Source organism: Belonocnema kinseyi, chromosome 6 (assembly GCF_010883055.1).
Source record: "Belonocnema kinseyi isolate 2016_QV_RU_SX_M_011 chromosome 6, B_treatae_v1, whole genome shotgun sequence".
NCBI classification, from domain to species: Eukaryota; Metazoa; Arthropoda; class Insecta; order Hymenoptera; family Cynipidae; genus Belonocnema; species Belonocnema kinseyi.
Window position 1 is genome coordinate 43,825,662 of NC_046662.1, and position 21,541 is coordinate 43,847,202.

At 26.3% G+C, this 21,541-nt stretch overlaps 1 protein-coding gene across 2 annotated transcripts in view; it reads right to left on the bottom strand.

Moving 5' to 3' along the window:
* LOC117174631 (integrin alpha-PS2-like) overlaps positions 1-21,541 on the bottom strand; it is a 316,127-nt gene that overhangs the window by 95,308 nt on the left and 199,278 nt on the right. For both annotated transcript variants that reach the window (XM_033363890.1, XM_033363889.1), the window contains exon 4: positions 1,668-1,806. In XM_033363890.1, coding sequence (XP_033219781.1) covers positions 1,668-1,806 — 139 coding nt within the window. The remainder of the gene's footprint in view (positions 1-1,667; positions 1,807-21,541) is intronic.

The window sequence follows — 21,541 nt, forward strand, 5'->3', positions numbered from 1 at the left end:
AGGGAGCTCTTCTTAATATTTTGACACCAAAATCATGTCGATACACCTTACCGACTGCGAGTAAAGCCACCCACGCTTTAACTTGACAGACTGTATCATTTTCTTTTCAAATAATCAACTTAGATAAATGTTGTGAAATAAAAAACCATACACATTTTTCGAGAAATCTTCAGATTTTTTTATTATATTCTCTTGCAACCTTTCGAAATTCTAAAAAAGACTCTAAATTTTTGGTTCAAAATATTGAAATCTTCAAAAATCTACATTTTGCTTTAAATAAAATTATTTCTTGAATCCTTTCAAAACTTCTAATTATCTCTTTAAATTATTCAAATTTTCTGTAAAATTTTGTTATTTCGCAAAATTTAAATTGTTTAAATCGTCTACATTCTTTTCCAAAATTTTAGGAAATCATTTTAAATCTTTTGTGAACGCTTTAAATTACTTGAAATTTTCTCTGGAATCTTCAGAAAAAATTTTCATTATCTTAAAACTTTCAAAATCCTAAAAAAGACTCAAGATATAATTTCAACATTTTTTTACCGGTATCGACAATTTTTGTTTGTCAGTTAAATGTTAAAAATTTAATTGTTCCCCAAGATAAAAAAACAATTAAAATTAATATTCAGAAATAATTTTGATCATTATATTTATATTTTTCTACAATTTTAAAGTTACCATAGCTAATGCACATCATTTTTCGGCAAATTACAAGATTGTTGAATTTTTTAAATAAAATGATTAATTTTATTATAATTTTTAAATAGCTGTTTATAACAAGTAATTTCTAAGTAGAAAACTTGTTTTCATTCGATTTCTAATTTTATTTTCCACAATGTTAAAGTTACCATTAGTAATGTACAACTTTTTTCGGCAGATTATAAAATTGTTTAAATTTTTAAATAAAATTTTTTATTTCAGTATAATTTTCAAATAGTTCTTTATACAAAGTAATTTCTAAGTAGAAAACTTGTTTTAACTCGATTTCTAATTTTATTTTCCACAATTTTAAAGTTACCACAGCTAGTTTACAGCATTTTTTCGTCAGATTGTAAAATTGTTTAAATTTGAACGTTTCAGTCGAAAATTCGTGATAAAATATTTAGCTCAAGCTTCTGTTTAAATGTATTTTGAACTTTTACGTAAACTTCTTCTAAAAGAAGGCAAGTGTTTACATGTAAAACGTTGACTTATTTACGCCTCTTCAGTAGCGATTTAAACCAGACACGAAGAAGGCCCCACAAAAAGCTAAACCGATCGAAAGTTTAAAAAAGTTCTAATTTTAATTTAGTATTAATAAACTTTTAATTGAATCATCCAAATTTTAACTAACGTTCAAGGAATTTGAAATTGGAAGCCTATATAAGAAATTATAATTTGAAATAACAAAACCCTTACAAAAGTAATGTTATTCAACTCTAAATTTAACAAATTTAAGAATTTAACAATTTCAATGATGAATCATGCAAAACTGGTCAATTTTCAAAACTGCGACAATTTGAGAATTTTCAAAACAAACCATAGAAAATAAATTTCAGTATTCGAACAATGGATTCGTGAAAATGCGAACGAGTCAAAATTAAAAATTATTGTAACGTCGAATTTATTTACAGGTCCAGGCTGAACAGCAATTTTAATAAAAACTTGAAAATGAAATTATAACTTACCTGTTCGACAAGGCGAAAATTCCAATGATGAACCAGAAAAATTTGTTAACCAACATGTACCAACTGGTTCTCTTTTTTCAGTTTGCAATTTTCCTTTCACCACTTGTTTACCGTACCACAAATATCTTGGCGCACATGCCTGAAAACAAACAAAAAATAAAATTTTATTACAACATAAACAATTGTGTGGTGAATCTACAATATTTTATAGATAGCTGTATTTTGCTACAAAAATATTGCAAATTCCGAAAAATATTTTTTTTTTAAATCAAACAAATTTTTTATAACTGTTTTATATTAACTTGAAATTTTGAAAATGAAATCTAAAGGTGATCCCTTTTAATAAAAAAAGAATACTGTTAGAGAATACTGTTAGAGTTTTTAACCAAAAATTGATATTTTCGTACAAAAATCATCAACAAGATTTCCTATTTCGACAATTTTAGGTTATGTTATTTACCGTTTTACGTAGAAAATTGTAAAGTTGGAAATACATTGAGTTGAAATTTTCGAAAATGTTTCAAAATATGTAAGGACATGTCTCTGTAGCGCGTTTGAGTTTTTATTTAATTTAAGTAATTAATTTTAATAATTCTATTCTACCTAGGGCTCTAATGCCCTGTTCTCAGTTACATTCCAAATTAAAAATATATCAAACTGCTCTAATTTGACATTATTGTTTTTTATCGAAAATTTGTATTTTTAGTAAAAAATCATTAGCTTTGCGAAAATATTTACAACTTTTCAACGATAATATTTTAACCTAGCGTTTTTCACCAGAAATCCGTAATTTGAAACAGCAATAATTTCAAAACTAAAATAATTTTTTAGCAATTTTAATTTGAAGTTCAGAAATCAATTTTCATCAATTATAAAAAATATTTTTTTCGCTTTTCTTTTCTATTATTTTGGATATTTTACTTGTAAACTTGCGCGAAAGTAAAAAATTAATAATCTCGCGCTTTTGTTTTCTAGTTTTCTTGAAAATAAACAGTTGCAATACAAATTGTCTTAATTTTCGACAAACACTTGGCAATTATTTTAAATTAAAATGCGCATAACCAACGAGCCTGATTGCGTGACAGAACGAGATCATTGCCGCATTTAGAAATAAAGTTTCATACATATTCTTCTACTCATAGAGTGCTGCAATTGAGCGAGAAAAATATGCTCCTGAAGTATTGAAATCAGTCAACCACGACACAAATTGTAGGAATTTATGTTCATTATTTTTAGATGAAAAAAAATTTCCTCATTCTTTTTTTTTTTAATGTTCCATTAAGACCATGTACCACTTATATACTTTCCAGCACAAAATTCTCTCAAAGCAGGCGAAATGAGGCGATTTTTCAAGAATATGGGAAAATTATAGGGGACTTCAATTCTTAATAGGGCGTTCATTATCATGTTTTTTCATTCCTATTAAACATCTATACGCGTAAAAATACTACTATTAATAAATAAAATTAAATAACTGTTTTTTCACTTTAAAAAGTGACTTTGACTTAATTAATATTTTTAATTCAGAATGTTTGAAACAAAGAATACTCATAAAATAATTGATCATTTTTTGGATTTGTCCAAGAAGTCCACGAATTTAAATAATATTTCAAACCAAATTTTACTAAAAAGGATAGATTTTCAATAAAAAATTTAATAATGAAATTTGCAGCTGAAAAAATAATTTTGAACCAAGAAAAAACAACGAATTTTTACAAAATATTCAAGGTTTCAACTGGAATAATCAAATGTTCAGTAAAAACAATTGATTTTCAACCCTCAGAAAAATTAATTGGCAAAGCATAGATACATTTTTAACTAAACTTATGAATCTTAACCCAGAAAAATTCATTTGTAATAAAAAAGTCTATCTTTTAATAAAGTAGTTCAAATATTTATGCAAAAATATTAATTCTCAACAACAAATGAAATAGTTGATGTTTCAACCAAAAAAGATCTGAATTTCAAATAAAAACATATTAATTCGACCAAAAAATACGATTCTTCAACGAAGAAATATTTTTCAGTCAAGAGAGAGCATTTTTTTAAACTAAACTGCTGAATTTTCAACCAAAAACTGAATATTCAAATTTTAAGTTAAAAAAATTTATTTCTCAATCAAGATAAAAAAAATCTCAACAAGAATATTAATTTTCAACCTGAAAATGCTAATTTTCAAGAAATAAGTTATTTCTTAACAAAAAAGTTGAATTTGTAACCATATAGTTGAACCTTCTACCATAGTGTTTCAATCCCAAGCAAAAAGGAATAAAAAGGTTCATTTTTAACAAAAAAGTTGAATTTTAGAACAAAAACCAAAAAGGTTCATTTTCAATCAAATGTTTGAATTTTTAGCACAAAAAGGCTAATTTCAACAACATAAATGAATTTTCTACTAAACATTTTTTAATTCCAAGCCAAAAAAATTAATTTTTTTTAGAAAACTGTTGTCTTGTTTAAATAAATGCATTAATGTTTCACCGATTAGTTACATTTTTAACTGACAATAAGCAATTATCAATCATATTCATAATTTTCAATCTAAAAAAAATAATTGTTAAAAAAAAGAGGAATATTTTCAACAAAATTCATGAATTTTCCACCAAAATGGTTAATTTCATACCCGCATAAAGACGAATTTATAACAAAACACATGAATTTTCACCCGATTAGTTAAATTTTCAACTGAAAATATGAATTTTTAACAAAAAAATAAATAATTAAGTTTTCAGTTGAAAAAAATAATTTCAACAAAAAAGTTCTTTAACGACCTAATACTTCAATTTCCAGCCATAAATGACTAATTTTCAACAAAATAAATTTAGTTTCTACTGATTATTTGAATTTTCAATTTAAAAAAAAAATTAATTTTTAACCAAAAATGAAATAATTAAATTTTTAACAAAAAAATTTCAAGAAAATTGCTCGATTTTCAAATAGAGATAAATCTTCAAAAAACGAATAGTTAAAAAAATTTTGAATTTTGAAATGAAAGATTAAATCAAATTATGGTTTTCAAAATTTGATTGATTAGATGTTATAATTTTCAAACACAATCGGAAATGAAAAGTACGAAAGCAGGGTACAGTAAAACTAATTCAAACAGATCTCAAGATCCCTTTGCCAATAATCTTCGCGTCGAGTCAATGATCCGTAGTGGATGGAGGGTCGAAAGCCAGATGATGATGACCTCAATTACATCTTTCTTCTGTTACATAATCACCACCCCATGGCCAAAATTACAATCACGTGGAACAATTCTTCAATTTAAATTTTCATCTGACGTCAAGGACTATGAATAAATCAAATCCCGAGAGGAAACAACTCTGGTAATCCGCCTGTAATCCGGAGTAATTCAAGTCATCCCAGTATTCCGAAGTAATCCACTTGTAATCCAGTGTAATCCAGTTCCATTCTGAAGTAATACAGTTGGTATCTGAAGTATTCCAGTTAAATCTGAAGTAATCCAGTTCCTATCTGAAGTAATCCAATTATAATCCGCGTAATACACTTGTAATCCAGAGTAATTCAGTTCTAATTTTAGGTAATCCAATTCTAATCTGCCAGAATACACTTGTAATCTGATTTAATACACTTGTAATCTGATTTTATACACTTGTAATCCAGATTGTGCGGAGTATTTCCGTTAATCCACTTGTAATCTGAGTACAATAGACATCCATTTATTTTTTATCCAACTAGTTTGAAGTAATTCAGGTAATTCAACCAATTAACATGCAATCCAGTGTAACTCAGTTCTAATCTGAAGTCATCCAGTTATAGTTTATCAAAATACACTTTTAATTTGCTTTAACACACTCGTAATTCAGATTATTCAGAGTAATTCCGATAATCCACTTGTAATTAGAGTACAATCCACAGCCATCCACTTTTAATCCAGTTAATTTGAAGTAATTTAGGTAATCCAACTAATTAACACGCATTCCTGAGTAATTCAGTTCTAATCTACCAGAATACACTTGTAATCCGAAATAATACACCTGTAATCCGAATTAATACACGTGTAATCCGCCGTAATTCACTTGTAATCCACATTAATACACTTGTAATCCGAGTTAATACACTTGTATTCCAGATTACTCGGTGTAATTTAGGTAATCCACTTGTAATTTTTTCAATCATTGTTAATCCAGTTAATTTGAAGTAATTTAAGTAATTCAACTGATTTACATGTACTCCAGAGTAATCCGTCATATTCGCACAGACATTTTTTGGTTGGAAATTCAAATTTTTTCTCGAAAATTGTACTTTTAGGATTAAAAATACAACTATTTCGGTAGTCAATTGATTTTCTGGTTCAAAATTTCACCTTCTTCTTGGAAGTAGGTATTTTTTGATGAAAATTATTTTTCACGGAAAATTTAACTACAATGAAACTTTTCTATAGAGCTGATTTTGGGGCTGATGATGGGTGGGAACTAACTCATTATAGCCCGCTCCCGTAGGAGATTTTCAGAAAATTTTTGGGGAAAATGGTAATAAGAGACTGACCGTGATCCCTTATAACATCATTTAGATTTGAAATTATTTTTTATTTAATACATTCATGCAAACTCCTGTAAAAAAAACAAGAATCCAGCAACCAAATTTGGAACACAACGAACAAACAAAAACAAAAAACTCCTATAACGACCTGAACAAAATAATAATAATTTCCAGACAAAAATAAAAAAGAGGAAAGAATTTTTCTTTCCTCTTTTTTATTTTTGTCTAAAAATTATAATTTTATTTTTTTTTTTTTTCAGACATCAATTCAGGCATCAATTTTATTATTGGACGTTAAATAGAATTTTTAATTTGGATTTTAATTTAATTTAAATTTTTAATACATTCAACTCCCGAAATAAGATCCGCCGGTTTACGATATTTCTAGAATTTCTTCTAGAATATTTATAAAATAATAATAAATTATTTCTAGTTCTAGAACATTTCTAGAACTTTCTAGAACTTTGAATATTGTGCAAAGTCTGGTTTACACCCACTCATTCATGGACTGGGTTGCAGCCAAGTGTACGATGGGGGAACCCAAAGCTTGAGGTGGGATCCGAACTACCAGAATCTCGATCCAATAAAAAAAAATTGTCTTATCTTTTGCAGATTCTAAATTTGATAAAAATAATGTTAAAAAAGGAAGCTCAGAATTCCAAAGTGGACGAAGATTATTATTTATGCTCGTGGCGCAACATATAAAGGGTGCGATAGAAGAAGGCAAGGTGACGGAAGCGATCCCAATAAAATTTTAATTACCTTACAAGGCTTCCTCACATAAAATGTTGGAAGTGACTCTGACCGGAAAAGAATTTGCATGAAGGTGAGCAAAATCAAGAAAAATTAAAAGGAATTTGCTTGAAGCGCTGAATCAACTTCTGTGCCATTAATTCCTGATCAATTATATTGAAATATGGACTAACCACGTTCACTACGATTACTCCCATACCGCTTCTTAGCTTCGTTGAAAATTATGGTTTGCTATACAATTTTTAAATATAAATCACCTTTGAAATATATAAAACGCTAGAAAATAAACATATGTGCTAGACGCGCCATTAATATTTCTGTCATCTCACGTCATTTTTTAATTAAAATATAAAATTAATATTGATAGCAATTTAATTTAATTTTATAATATCTATTGTCCAAAATAATAGAAAAGAAATGTAAGGACAATAATTGTAATAATTGATCAAAACTAATGTCTTAACTTTATAATTATTATGCAATATTTTTGTATAATGTACAGAGAATCAAAAATTTGTGGTTTTATTGAAAAATACCCATTTTTAATTTAATAAAATTTACATAATCGAAAGTTGTTCGAAATTGTAAGTTTCATTCTTGAAGTCAAATGGTTGTTTTTTAAAATAATATTTCCGGTAGAAATACTATCAAGCCCTATTATGTTCAAATATATTGTAAATATTCTCTGCAATCTAATATGATTTTTTATAACGATAGCAATGTCAGACGAAAAACTAACAAAATCAAAAATAGTAAGAAATTGTGAATTTAATGATTCTACTTGATAATCTGGAAAGTTTGATGATTTTTGTTATTAAAAATACCAATCTTTTCGACGAAAAGCACTATCATAATTTAAAAAAATTGTTCCGAACTGTAAATCTCTTTTGAAATTAAATTATGTTTGTTGTAAAAAGCCGATTCCCGGTAAATATCGTAAACATGAACTCAAATTGTCTCAAAATTGTAAATCTTCTTTGAAATATATATTGTAATGATTTTTGACTAAAAATACCGATTTTAGATGTAAAACGCAATTTTCGATGTGGAAAAAATCCTAAATATTCTTTAAAACTTAATGACTTTTAAATAGAAATTTCGATTTTCGGCAAAAAATACTAACACAGTTCGAAATTTTTTACGCTTTTAATGATTTTTAAATTGAAATTCAAATTTCCGACAAAAAATAGTACAATTCGAAAATTTGCAAGCTTACTATTATTTTATTATTTATACGACTAAAATATAAACATAAACATAATTTATATTTATAATTTTTATTTTAAAAACACATTTTTTTATTATTTTATGGAAAATTCATTAGATTTATATCTCATTATTTTCGTTTCTGGTAAAAAAGAAGATTAAAGAAAATATCTTTAAAATTTAACAATTTTTTAATTTAAAAATACCGACTTTTGTTGCAAAACGTTAATATAAACAATAATGGTTAAAAATTGGGAATTTTGATGACGATTTATGTTTAAAAATATTAATTTCCGGTGAAAAAACTAACACAACCTAACATTTTCAGAAATTTAAAGTCTTCCTCGAAACTTTAGGATTTTATGTTTTAATTCTGTTGAATATCTAAATTTATTAGATAATTTTAAAGTATTTATTTAACCGCGTACAAGTATTAATTAGAATTTGAATGAAGTTTTCTAGGATTTTTTTAATTAAAGAGATTTTTTGAAAATTTAATTTCCAAAATTTCAAATTTGAAAAATAAAATTTCAATGAGTGCTAAAATTTCTATAGATATCTTTACACCACTTTTTTAGATATAATTTTTTTCGTGAAAAAATCATAATAAATTTTTCTTATCTTTTTTGATAAGAAGGTGAATTGTAATACATTTTGAAAATGTGTGAAAGGAAAACAAAATAAAAAAATTTAATATAAAGAGAGCTATCTACAACGACCTCGACAGTGGTTGTTATCACATCCTTTGAACACATTGATAATTTGCATTGTTATTTAGATAACTTGAAAGGAATTAGAACTTCGCTAAAGGAATAAAATATCAGTTACGAGTCTCCTTGATCATATTACAGAAAGAATATGGTAAAAATAAAGCAAAGAATGACTATTTCTTGGAAATCGATTGTTTTTAATAATTACAAAATTAATTTTTTGGTTATTTCCTTATTAATTTTTCATTTAGCCTTACCATTAAGATTCAAAGGTGAGAATTTTAATCTCGCAATATTTTTAATATAACATATTTTATAAATGGAATAATGTAATTTTAAACCACAATTTTTTTAATTTATGAGAAAACCAAAGAAAGATGATTTTCTACAATGAAAGAAGAATTTTTAATCCAAAAGGATAATTTTTAGACCAAAACAGATGAACTTTTAACAAAATAATCAAATTTTTAATCAATTAGTTGAATTTTTAATCAAATTGTTGAATTTTTGACCTACAATGATAAATTCTGAACCAAATAGTCAAATTTTCAACCAACAAAAAAATATATTAAACTTCAACCTTTTAGGAGACAGTCAAATTTCCAATACAAAAGGACGATTTTTATTTTCTAATATAGAAATGATTACATTGTTAATAAAATAGTTAACTTTACAAAATTAATTAAAATAGTTAACTTTACAAATTAATTAAATTTTCAACAAAATTGTTTAATTTTTAACCAAATAATATAATGTCCCCCCTACAAATATTAATTAACAACCAGAAAATTACTTCTACCAAAAAAACTTCATTTCATGCAAATATTTGCATTTTGAGCAAACAAAAAAAAACTAATTTTAACCAATAAGGTTAGTTTTCTACGAAGAAGGCCGGAAATGAATTTGAAATCTGAAATAGAAACGGTAATTATTACTTAAAAAAATTAACTAAAATAAAACAAATTTTTTTAATAAATAGTTAAATTTTTGACCAAAGAGATGAATCTTTAATCAAAACAATAAAATTCCAACAAAGGAGTTAAGATTTTATCCAAATAGTCCACTTGTTAAAAGCAAAAGAGGAATTTTCGACACAACAGTTGAATTTTCAACCAAGAAGAATTACATTTTAACGAAATTGTTGAATTAGCCACCAAATAATACAATTTTTAACAAAAAATATAATCGTCAGGAAGATCTACGCACTATAGTAAAAAACGAACTTTTTAGTTAAAAAAAACTGTCTCAAAATATTAACCAATTTTCAACAAACAAAAATTTTTAAAAATCTGAGAAATTCTCCTGAGTTTTCGAGCCTGATTTTTTATTTAGTTTTTCAATTTTTTTTATAAATAAACAAAAATGACGAAAAAAATGGCAATTTTTTCTATTCGACGTCCCCAATGCTCATCAATAATAGCAAAATAGTTACAATTGCCTACATTTCATATCAAAACATTAGTTAAAAATGTTCAAGCATGATATATTGAACAAAAAATATTTTTGTAAACAAAATAGTTGTTGAAAGAAACAAATGCCATATTCAGCCATTTTTCGACAGAAAAATTCGTTTATTCATCACAGTTCTTTTAGTTGAGAACATTATGATATTTTCAGGAAAATTTATAATTAGTTGTTGAATTTTATGTTTTAAACAAAATTAAAGAACAATTGCATTATTCGGGTATTTGTCGACGAAAAAATCCTTTTTTTCTATGCCAGTCCTTTTAATTGAGAAATTTATCATAATTTCAGCAACATTTGTAATTTGTTCATAAAGTTAATGTTTTTTAAAACAAATTTAATGAACAAATGTATTATTCGGTTATCAGTTGACAAAAAAATGTTTTTTTAAAAATATCGGTCCTTTTAATTTGGCACTTTATGATAATTTCAGCAACATTGATAGTTCATAAATATTAAGATTTTTAAAACTAAATTTAATAACAAATGCACTATACAGCCATTTTTTTCGATGTAAGCCCTTTTAATTGGGAGTTTCATGATAAAATAAGCAATATTTATAATTAGTTAATCAATTATATATATTTTTTAAACAAATTTAATAAACAAATGCATTATTCGGGCATCTGTTAACGGAAAAACTCGTTTTTTTTTTCATCTAAGTGCTTTTAATTCGGGACTTAATGTTAATTCCTATAAAATTCATAATTAGTTAATAAATTTTATAATTTTTAAATAAATTTAATAAACAAATGCATTCTTCGGGCATTGGTCGACGAAGTACTTCGTTTTTTTGTGTCAGACCTTTAAATTAGGAACTTCATGATAATTTTAGCAAGATTCATAATTATTTGATAAACTTTATATTTTTTCAATAAATTTATTAAACAAATGCATTGTTCGGGCATCCGATGATGGCAAAATTCGTTTTTTTTTGTATGTCTGAAAACAATTCGTTCGCTTTAAGAGATAAGGACAGTGCATATATTTCTGTATTGCCTATAAAATCATTCCACTATCATTAGTGGCAGTGTAAAATTTAATTGGAGAATATAGCCCAGATGGTGCCGGCTAGTAAGCCCCGACAGAGGGCCCTAATCTTAATTAGTTCAGATAAATATAGCCTTAAAAGAGTATAAAACTATAAAAGTATTAAAAGAGGAAAGGGAAACCAACTCTATCTGAATTGGTCAATTATTTCCGATTAGTGTACATTTAGATTGTATTTTTATTGCCAAGATAATATACCGCTACTGATTAGTTAAAAATTCACCTTTTCCGCATTTAAATACGTATTACGTATATTTCTGATTTAGTGTATCATTTAAGTTTCTCCATACGTAATACAATTATATTTTATCTAAAATTTCGAGATGCAATTCGCCTCAGAAGTAAATACAAAAAATGTAAAAAATCGAATTTAATAACTTAATTTTAATGCTGGCCTCTCTGTTCTTTCAATATTAATCGACAGGGAAAATGAAAACTTGCGCCGGAAAAATTAGAGACTTTTGAAAATAATGTTTGCAGCCACCTGCAATTTTTTTAAATAGTTACAAATTTTATTATTTGTTTGCATATTCAACGATTCTGTTAAAGTCATCCTTTTTGGTAGAAAATTCCACTTTTTTGTTTGAAATTCCACTTTAGAAATAAAACTTTTTTGTTAAAAAATTATAATTAAGTGTTAAAAATTAACCTGAAATCTTCTTTGGCTGAAAATTCAAGTATAATTTTAAATTCGTATTTTCGATTTAAAAATTCATCTCTTTTGTTAGAAATGTCATCACTGTTTAATTGAAAATTAATATTCTTGGGTTAAGGAATCAACTACCTTGTTTTAAAATTCTTTTTTTTCAATTATATTGTTTCTTATTTAAAATTAAAATATTTTTTTGGTTTAAATAGTTGATAATAGAGATTTCATTGAGAGTGAGAATTCATATTTTGTTTGAAAACTCAGTTACTTGCATGAAGTTTGAACAACTTTAAAGGATAATCCCTTTTGTCGAAACTAACTATTTTTTGAAAATGCCTTCTTTTGTGATTCGAAATTTTTTAACTGAAAATTTAACTTATCCATTTTTTAATGAAAATGGATTTTTGTAGTTGAAAAGTTGTCCTTTTTGTTAAAAAGCTCATTTTCTTAGTCTTCTCTTTTTTGTTAATAATACAGTTAGGCTTCTTCTTTCCTTTTTGACTGAAAAAATGTAATTGTTGAAAATTTACTTTTTTAAATCAAAATTAAGCTAGTTTGCTTTAAATTTCTCTTTTTAAAAGAAAATGAATGTTTTTGGTTTGAAAATATGTCTTTTTTTGGTTCAAAGTTGCACTATTTTGTTAAAAATTTTTTGTTTGAAAATGCATAGTTGTATTTAAAAATGATCTCTTTGGCTAAAAATAAAAAAATTCTCTTTAATTTTTTTTGGTCAAAAATTACTTCTTTTAACATGAAAGTTTAAACATTTTAATGAACTTTTCTTTCTTGACTAAAGAATTTTATTGCGTGAAAAGTTAACTCCTTTGTATAAAATTAAAACACTTTAACTTCGTTAAAAATTCATTTTTGTACATAAAATTGAATTATTCCATTTTTTGTTGAAAATTCGTCTGTTTTGGTGCAAAACTAATTTTTTTGGTTTCAATTTTACCTTTTTTTGCTGAAAATTCAACTATTTTGTTGAAAATTTGTCTTTTTCAGGAGAAAATTATTCTTATTGGTTGAAAATTCATTTTTTTAAATTAAAAACTTAACTATTTGGTTTAAAATAAAATAAATATGTTTAAAAATTCCTTTTTAGTTGAAAAGTTTACTTTTTTGTTGTGGAAAATTAGTCTTTTTTGGGTAAAAACAATTTTACTCGATAGAAAATTCAACAATCTTGTTAAAAAGTCATTTTTTTATTAAAAGGTTCTTCATTGTAGTTGACCATTTGTTTCTTTGGATGAAAATGTGATTATTTTGTTAAAAAACGTTGTTTTTTGTTTGAAAAATAATTTTTAACTGAAAGTGTAACTATTTTAGTTAAACTTTTTGCTTTGGAAAAATTCGTCTTTTTGTTGCAAAACTAACTTTTTTGGTTAAAATTCCCTCTTTTTGGTTAATAAGTCAACTGTTTCGTTGAAAACACAATTATTTTAAGGAGAATTTGTCTTTTGGCTATTATTATTTGGCTACTATTTATTTGAAAATCGGTATTTTTTGGATAAAAGTCGAACTACATTTTTAAGAATTCCTTTTTTTGAAGAAATCATTGTATAAGAAAATTCATCTCCTCCGTTGAAAATTAAACTATTTTGTTACAAATTAGTAATTTTTTTGTTGTAAAAAAATAATTCCACGGAGAAAGGAACTGTACTTATTTGAAAAGTACTCTTTTTAAGTCGAAAGTTCAAATTGTTTGTTAAAAATTCTAATAATTTGGGGTACAATTTAAGCTTTTTTTTATTTCGACTATTTGGTGGATAATTTATAATCGTATTTTATTACGTATATGTATATTTTGACTCCGTGCATCATTCAAGTTTCTCCATACGTAAACGAATTATAAATTACCTGAGATTTCAGACGGAATTCGCCTCAGAAGTGGATATAAAAAAATTTAAAGCAATGGAATTTAATTAATTAACTGAAATGCCTTCCTGCAGTGGATTTCACCGTCATTTCTACCGAAGTACAAAAATGTCAGGATGTTTCATCAAAATTTTAGGTCACTAAAAAGTTGAGAGTATTTTATAATATTTTGGAAAGATTTCAAAAGTTTGTTAATTTTTTGAAATGAAAAAAAATACTTAAAAAATTATTATTTTTAATTCAAAAAATTGTATAAATGTTTACGCATTTTTAGTGAAACAAAAATTATTTGACATATTATCACTTTCATGCCAATTATATCAATTTAAATTTTTACTATGCTTATGCTCTAAATATTTAATTAAATTTTACTTATTTTGTTAAAAATTAAGATATTTTAGAAAAGTCACGTTCTCTGGAAAATCAGGTGGAAAAAAATTGGTTTGGGAAAAGTTAAGGAATCTTGAAAATTAAGTTTACGGCCACCTTAAAATAATATTTTTGTCAGTAATTTATCTGCTCTGTATTTCTGTTTCTTTTTTTTAATTGCTTCCTCCAGACGATGATATTTTTAGTTGGAATTTCTATTGTTTTGTTGAAAATTACTCTTTTAGGTTGAACTTTTATTTTTTGGTCTTCGAAATACAACTGCAATATTTTTCGTTAAAAATTTACCTATTTTTTTAAAAATTCAAACATTTGGTCAAAGGTTGAAAAACTTGGTTAAGAGTTAATTTATCTTGATGAACAATTTGCAATTTTAGTTAAAAATTCATCTCGTTGGTTGAAAATCTAGCTAATTTATTAAAATCTATTTTCATAGTTAAGAAATATTTTTTTTAACTGAAAATTTTTCTTTCCTTTATTTTTATTTTTGTCTGAATTTTTATTTTTAAAAATTTAATTTTAATTTAATTTAATTTAATTTAATTTAGATTACAAGAGGATTTTTGTTTTTGTTTGTTCGTTGTGGTCCAAATTTGGTCGTTGGATTCTTGTTTTTTTTTTTAACAGGATTTTGCATAAATCTGATTATTGGACGTTAAATAGGATTTTTAATTTGGATTTTAATCTAATTTAAATTTCTTAAATTTTGAAAATGTATTTATTCCATTTTTGGTACATTTAAAAAAATCGAATATTCAACTGACCAAAAGGAATTTTTTCGTTGAGAATTCATCTTTTTGTTGAACATTCGTGTATTTATACAGAAAATTCGTCCTTTAAATAAAAAAAAAAATTTTCTTAAAAAATCTTAAAAAATTAAATATTTGTTTGAAAATAAAACTGCGTTTGATTAAAGTTTAATCGTTATTGTTTGAAAGCTCAACCACTTTGTTAAAATCTGACCTTTTTGGTTGAACTTTAATTATTTTGTTAAAAAGTCACCTGATGAATCGACAAATTAAGTGTTTTCTAGAAAACTCGTTCTTTTGGATTGAAAATTAATCTTTTATGGCAAAAAGGTCATCTTTTTTGGTTAAAATAAATCAATTTTAAAACATTGAATGTTTATTTTGAATTTCTTTAATTCCGTTTATAAAATATTATATGTTAAAAATTTTGCAAGAATAAAATTCTGGTGTTTTAATATTAATGGTCAGAAAAAATGAAAACATTGCGAAGGTACATAAAAACTTGATCAGGGGAAAATCAGGGAATTTCGAAAATTAAATTTTGCAGCCATCCTGTTTATAGATTATAGTTTTTTCAAAATAATATTTTTAAAAATTTATTTAATCTAAATGTCAATTGCAAATAATAAAGTTGTAAGAAATCCTTGACGGATTGGTGGATAGTGAAGCTATAATTCGAAAAGGGGAAAGTAAATTGAATGTAACAACAGCTTGTGTCTATCTCACTTCAAGTATCCTCGAGGAAGATATGTAATAAGAAAGAGAGGGACGTCGAAAAAAAAAAACAAATAAGTTGAAGTACAGCAATTTATCCATTGCGCTAGTTTAGCTCAATCGGGCAACGATAAACTTTTCTCTGTCCACCCTGGAACACAAAAGACACAGTAACAATCTATATTCATAATTATTCAATTTCTGTTTTAAATCTCATTATAGCTTTTAAATAAAAAATTTCAACTGAAATTCTTTTAATCTGAATTTTCAATCTAAAACAAAGATTTTTTAACAAAACAGTTGAATTTTCGACCAAAAAGATTACTTTTTAAATAAATACTTTTATTTTCTAAAAAATAATTAAATTCTGAAAAAATAGTTGAATTGTTAACCAAAATAGTCGAATATCGAAACAAAAAAGATTCTCGGAAACACTATATCCAGAATCACTTAAATCAGATCCGACTGTACTTCAATTTCCAAAAAAATAATTTAATTCTCAACAAATAATTGAATTATTAACCAAATAGATGAATTTCCAAATTCGAGTTGCAACCAAAAGGAATAAATTTTCAAACAAAAAGACCAATTTTCTATAAAATATTTCAATTTTTAAACCCAGAAAATTACTTTTCTTACGAAAAAGTTAATTTTGAACGAAATATTTTAAGTGTCAACCAAAGGAAAGAATAGAAAAAACATCTCAAATAATAAATTTTTAACAGAGTAGTTCAATTTTTAACCAAAAGTTTGGATTTTGCAATCTGAAAGACGAGTTTTTCTACAAATAAAGATTTTTCAGTCAAGAAGGAAAAAAAATTCATCCAAATTATTTAAATTTCAAGCAAAAAGACTAATTTTTGTAAAACAGTTAAATTTTTTAAGCGCAATTATTGATTTGCTACCAAAAGACGAATTTTGAATTAAGGTGATGAATCTTCAATAAAAAAACAGAAAAATTAATTTTTAATAAAGTAACTCCACTTTAACACTAAAAGTTTGAATTTCCAATTAAAAAATCAAAATTTTAAAAACAACATTTTTTAAGTCAAGAAAACAAATTTTCATCTAAATTTTTTAACTTTTAAGTTAAAAGATGAATTTTTATCAAAAATGTAACTTTTAACTCGAAAAATATGAATTTTTAACAAAAAGTTCATTTTTAATTAAACAGTTACATCATTTCAAAAAAAGAGGGAATTTGAACCATGAAAATTAAATTTCTACCAAAAAAGATGAAAATAAAAATGGATTTTCCATAAAAAAGATTAATTTTTAACCCGAAAAATTTGCAAATCCAACAAAAGTTAATTTAGTACCAAACAGTTGCAGTATTAACCAAAAAAAGAAGGAATGTCAACCAAAAAAATTAGTTTGTTATCATAAGAGAAGAATTTTCAAATTAAAAAAAAAAGCTTTAGCCAAAAATGAAAGTTACATTTTTAGTTAAAAAATTAATGTCAAGTCAGAAAGAATGAATTTTCAATAAAAAGTTTCAACCAAACTAGTGACCCTTTAACAAGAGAAAAAAATTTAACAAAGTGATTAAACGTTTACCCAATTACTTGAAATTTCAGTTAAAAAAAACAGTTTTTAAAGAAAAATGAAAAATTTTCGGTTAAATAAAACTGATCTTCAATAAAAAAAATAAACAAAAAAAACGAATTTTTAATTTAAGAGATGAATTTTTATCTACAATGATGAATCTTTAAGAAACATATTTTTTAACAAAATCGTTCTACCTTCAACCAAGCAAGAAAAATTCTCAATGAATAATGTAATAGTACACATTTTAACCCCAAAAGGTATTCATTTAAAATGAACAAGAGTTTAATTCAACCCAAAAAGATTAATTTTTATCCAAACAGTTGCATTTTTAACAAAAAATTATTAAATTTCTACCAAAAGAGGTGAATTTTTACACAGAAAAGACGAATTATAAAAAAATGGTTGTTTTTTAACCAAAAAAGATTTGAGTTGAGATTTTATAACGAAAATATCAATTTTTATAGAAAAAGTTTATTTTCTACCAAAATAGTTGAATTATCAACTCAATAAACTTAAAATTAAAAATTGAGAACTAAAAAAATATATAAGCAACTGAAGAATTCCAGGATCCCTAACCAATAATATTTAAAGGCGAGAATTTTATTCTTGTAACATTTTAAAAAAATCCTTAACTTTTCCCTGGCTAATAAAATTCTCACTTCTCAAACTTCTCCAAATGGGGCTCGGCTCTGAACAATTTTTCTGCTCAGAATAGCACTAAAATTGGGGACAAACTCACCAGAGCAAAATGAAATTTTTATAATTAATCTTCCCCTTCCGCTAAAATACAACAATTTACGTTTAGTTTATTTAAAAAGGAATTGATGAGAGATTTTTCAACAATTCATCCATAGCATTTAAAATTGATGGTAGGCCGGAGGCACAAAGTCATAAAACTTAATAAGTGCCAAATTCAACGAATATTATTGGTACTGGGTCTGTCGAATGTGCAGCACATTTTCGCACATCAGACGCCTTTAGGCCTCGAAATACCGACTTAAGAAGAACCATACTATTAGGTGCATGTAAATTCTACCATCTTGCACCCTTTAATGAAGCGCTAAAGGCGCACGCGTGTGCAGATCTTAAAGTCCATAATTTCCAATTTTAGCACTTTGTATGGTCCATTATTGCACGCACACCTAATTTCCAGCTAGCAATAAATATATCTTTTGTTGCGCAATTTGTTTATGTTTTACAATAATGCAGTAATATTTGGAATTAAACCCCAAAGAATATAACCCTAAAGTTCCAACTACTTTGGAAACTTTGCACCAAGATTCGCCGCAGCTTATTCAGCAATTTCTGGTGAAACACGGCAATACACTAATTCCGCAGCCTCCATAGTAATTTCGTAATTTCTCTGTAATTTCGTTCTGTTTTACAAATTAAAGTACCCTCTAAAAAGGAAAACGATCTCAAGAATGAAAGAGTTTAAACAGAATGCAACGAAATTGCTGTTAGCTGTTCTGAGAGTTAACTTTAAGAAGTGCTTCCGAAAGTGGAAGAATCGCTGGAAGAATTAAACGGTCTGATTTTTGAAAAAGTGACGAGTGGGTCCTTTATCAGGACAACGCACCTTCCTATACAGAGCAGTTTATTCAGCAATTTCTGGTGAAACACGGCCTAACACAACTTATGCAGCCCCGAACAGTCCTAACCTGGCTTTCTGTAATTTCTAACTATTTCCCAAATTAAAGTGCCCTCTAAAAGGTAAGCGATTTGGAGACTTAGAGAAGTTAAAACATAATTCGAGGGAGCAGATGTTAGATATTCCGAAACCTGACTAGGAATTGCTTCCGAAAGTGGGATAATAGCCAGAAGTAGGAAACGTTCTGATTTGTGGAAAAGTGACGAATGGCTCCTTCATCAGGACAACGCAACTTCCCATTCATCGCAGCTTATTCAGCAATTTCTGGTGAAACACGGCATACACAAATTCAGCAGCGTCCATACTATCCTAGACTCACTTCCTGTAATTTCAGCCTATTTCCCACATTGAAGTATATTTTAAAGGAAAATGATTTTAAGATTAGATAAAATAAAACAGAATTTGATGAAGCAGTTAGTTATTCCGGAAGATGAGTTTAAGAAGAACTTCAGAAATTGAGAGAATCGCTGGAAGAAGGAAAAGGTCTGATTTTTGAAAAAATTAACGAGTGGGTGCTTCTTCAGGACAACGCATCTTCCCATTCATCACAGCTTATTCAGCAATTTCTGGTGAAAATCGGCATTACACACCATCCGCAGCCCTCATACAGTCCTAACCTGTCTTTGTGTGATTTCTGACTGTTTCCCACATTGAATTCTCCTCTAAATTTTAAAGGAAAACGATTTTAAGACGTAGAGGAAATAAAATAGAATGCAACGAAACAGCTGTTAGCTATTTCGAAAGATGGCTTAAGGTGTGCTTATGAAAAAGGGAGGATAACTGGAAGATTGTGGCTTCCAAAGGGAAGTACTTCGAAGGGGATATCATCGTCATTGACCACAATTAACTCTTACTCCTGATACACCACAAGGTAGGATACCTATTGAGAAGCCAGCGCAGAAAAGGAGAAAGATGTGAAGTTTTTCGAGAATAGGTGAAGAACAAGAAATTAGTAGAAAAAGAGGAAACAGGAGAATATGGGAAAGACTCTAATCCCTGTATTAGGGAAATCTAAAAATAGTCAGACAAATGAGGCTTTTAAAAAAAGCAGGTGTTGCATCTGCTCGCATAAGAAATTACATTCTTTTTAAGTAATTTTCAGCAGACTGAAGCTTAAGATTTTTTTGAGAGTCGACTCGTTCCTCTTGACTTTTCAAGGAGAGCTGTTCATCGTCTCTTTTGAAGATGAGTGCTGGTGCAAACAAGTGAATGCGACTTGTAAGCAGATATTACACATTTAAAAAAATTATAGTGCGCGAATTATTTTTTTCGAGTAAAAAAAAGTATTTTCTCTGAAAAAATTGATATTTAAAGGTCCAACAAGCCCCATGAAGTAAGACGTCTTCCCCATAAGATAAAAAGACGTTCTTATAAATTTAAGACAGAATCGGAAATGTTCGGTGTATCGAGTTGACCTTTTAACATTTCTCTTAACCTTTAACCACAAAATAAAAATTAAAAATTGATTTTTGAATTTCAATCCTATAATTTTGTTTTATAAGCTCCCAAAAAACCCCCATAAGTGGAAAATTTGGTTTTGCAAGTTTCTGTTACTATTTCTTTTTTTTCGGTTCGTTTTAACACAAATTGTTTTTAGTTCATAAAATATTATATCTCATTAGTAACCAGATATTTCAAAACATTGTTTTAACAGATCATTATTGTTTCTAGTAATTTCCTCTTTGAATAGAGGTAGAATGTCACCTTTCTTCTGTATTTTCTAACTTATTTTCAAATTTTTATTTGCAACACGGAAATCATTAAATACAGTTAACGAAAATATTGTTTAAACAATTTTTTATTATTTATATCAACATTCTCTTGGAGTTATGCGACGAAGTTACGATTGTTTCTAAAATTTACAATAATTTTTCAACTTTTCACTTACAGTTAGATATTAGTTCATCAATGTAGAAAAAATAATTGTTTAAATAATGTATTACTATTTATAACAATATTCTTTTAGAGTAATGCTATCAAGTTGTGGTTTTTGTTGTTATTGAAATATCCAACTTTCTATCAACTTTGTACTCAAAGTGAGATAATAATTAATGTAATTTAACAGAGTATTTATTTCAACAATTTATTATTGTTTACAACTATCTTCTCTTAAAATAATGCTAGAAAGTTTCGGATTTTTCTAAAATTCCCAACTTTTTTCAACTTTTCACTTAAAATAAGGGAATAATTAATTAGAGTTAATAAATATAATTGTTTAAAGAATATATTATTAATAGTACTTATAACAATATTTTCTTAGAATAATGCTAGAAAATTGCGGAGTTTTCAGAAATTTCCAACTTTTTGTCCAATTTTCCAAAACAAGTGATATTATAATTATTTCAAGTATTTGTTTAAACATTTGTTATTTTTTACACTAATATATTCTTAGAATAATGCTAGAAAATTGCGATTTTTTCTGAAATTTACTACTTTATGTCAAATTCTTAGAAGAAGTGATCTTATAATTATTGAAAGTATTTGTTGAAACATTTATTATTATTTACACTCTAGGGACGGGAAGATAAATGAGGAATTAGATAGACGAATAAATGAAGGTAAGAAGGTTATTGGTAGAGCAGGTCCCCTTATCAGAAGTAAAAATATATCAA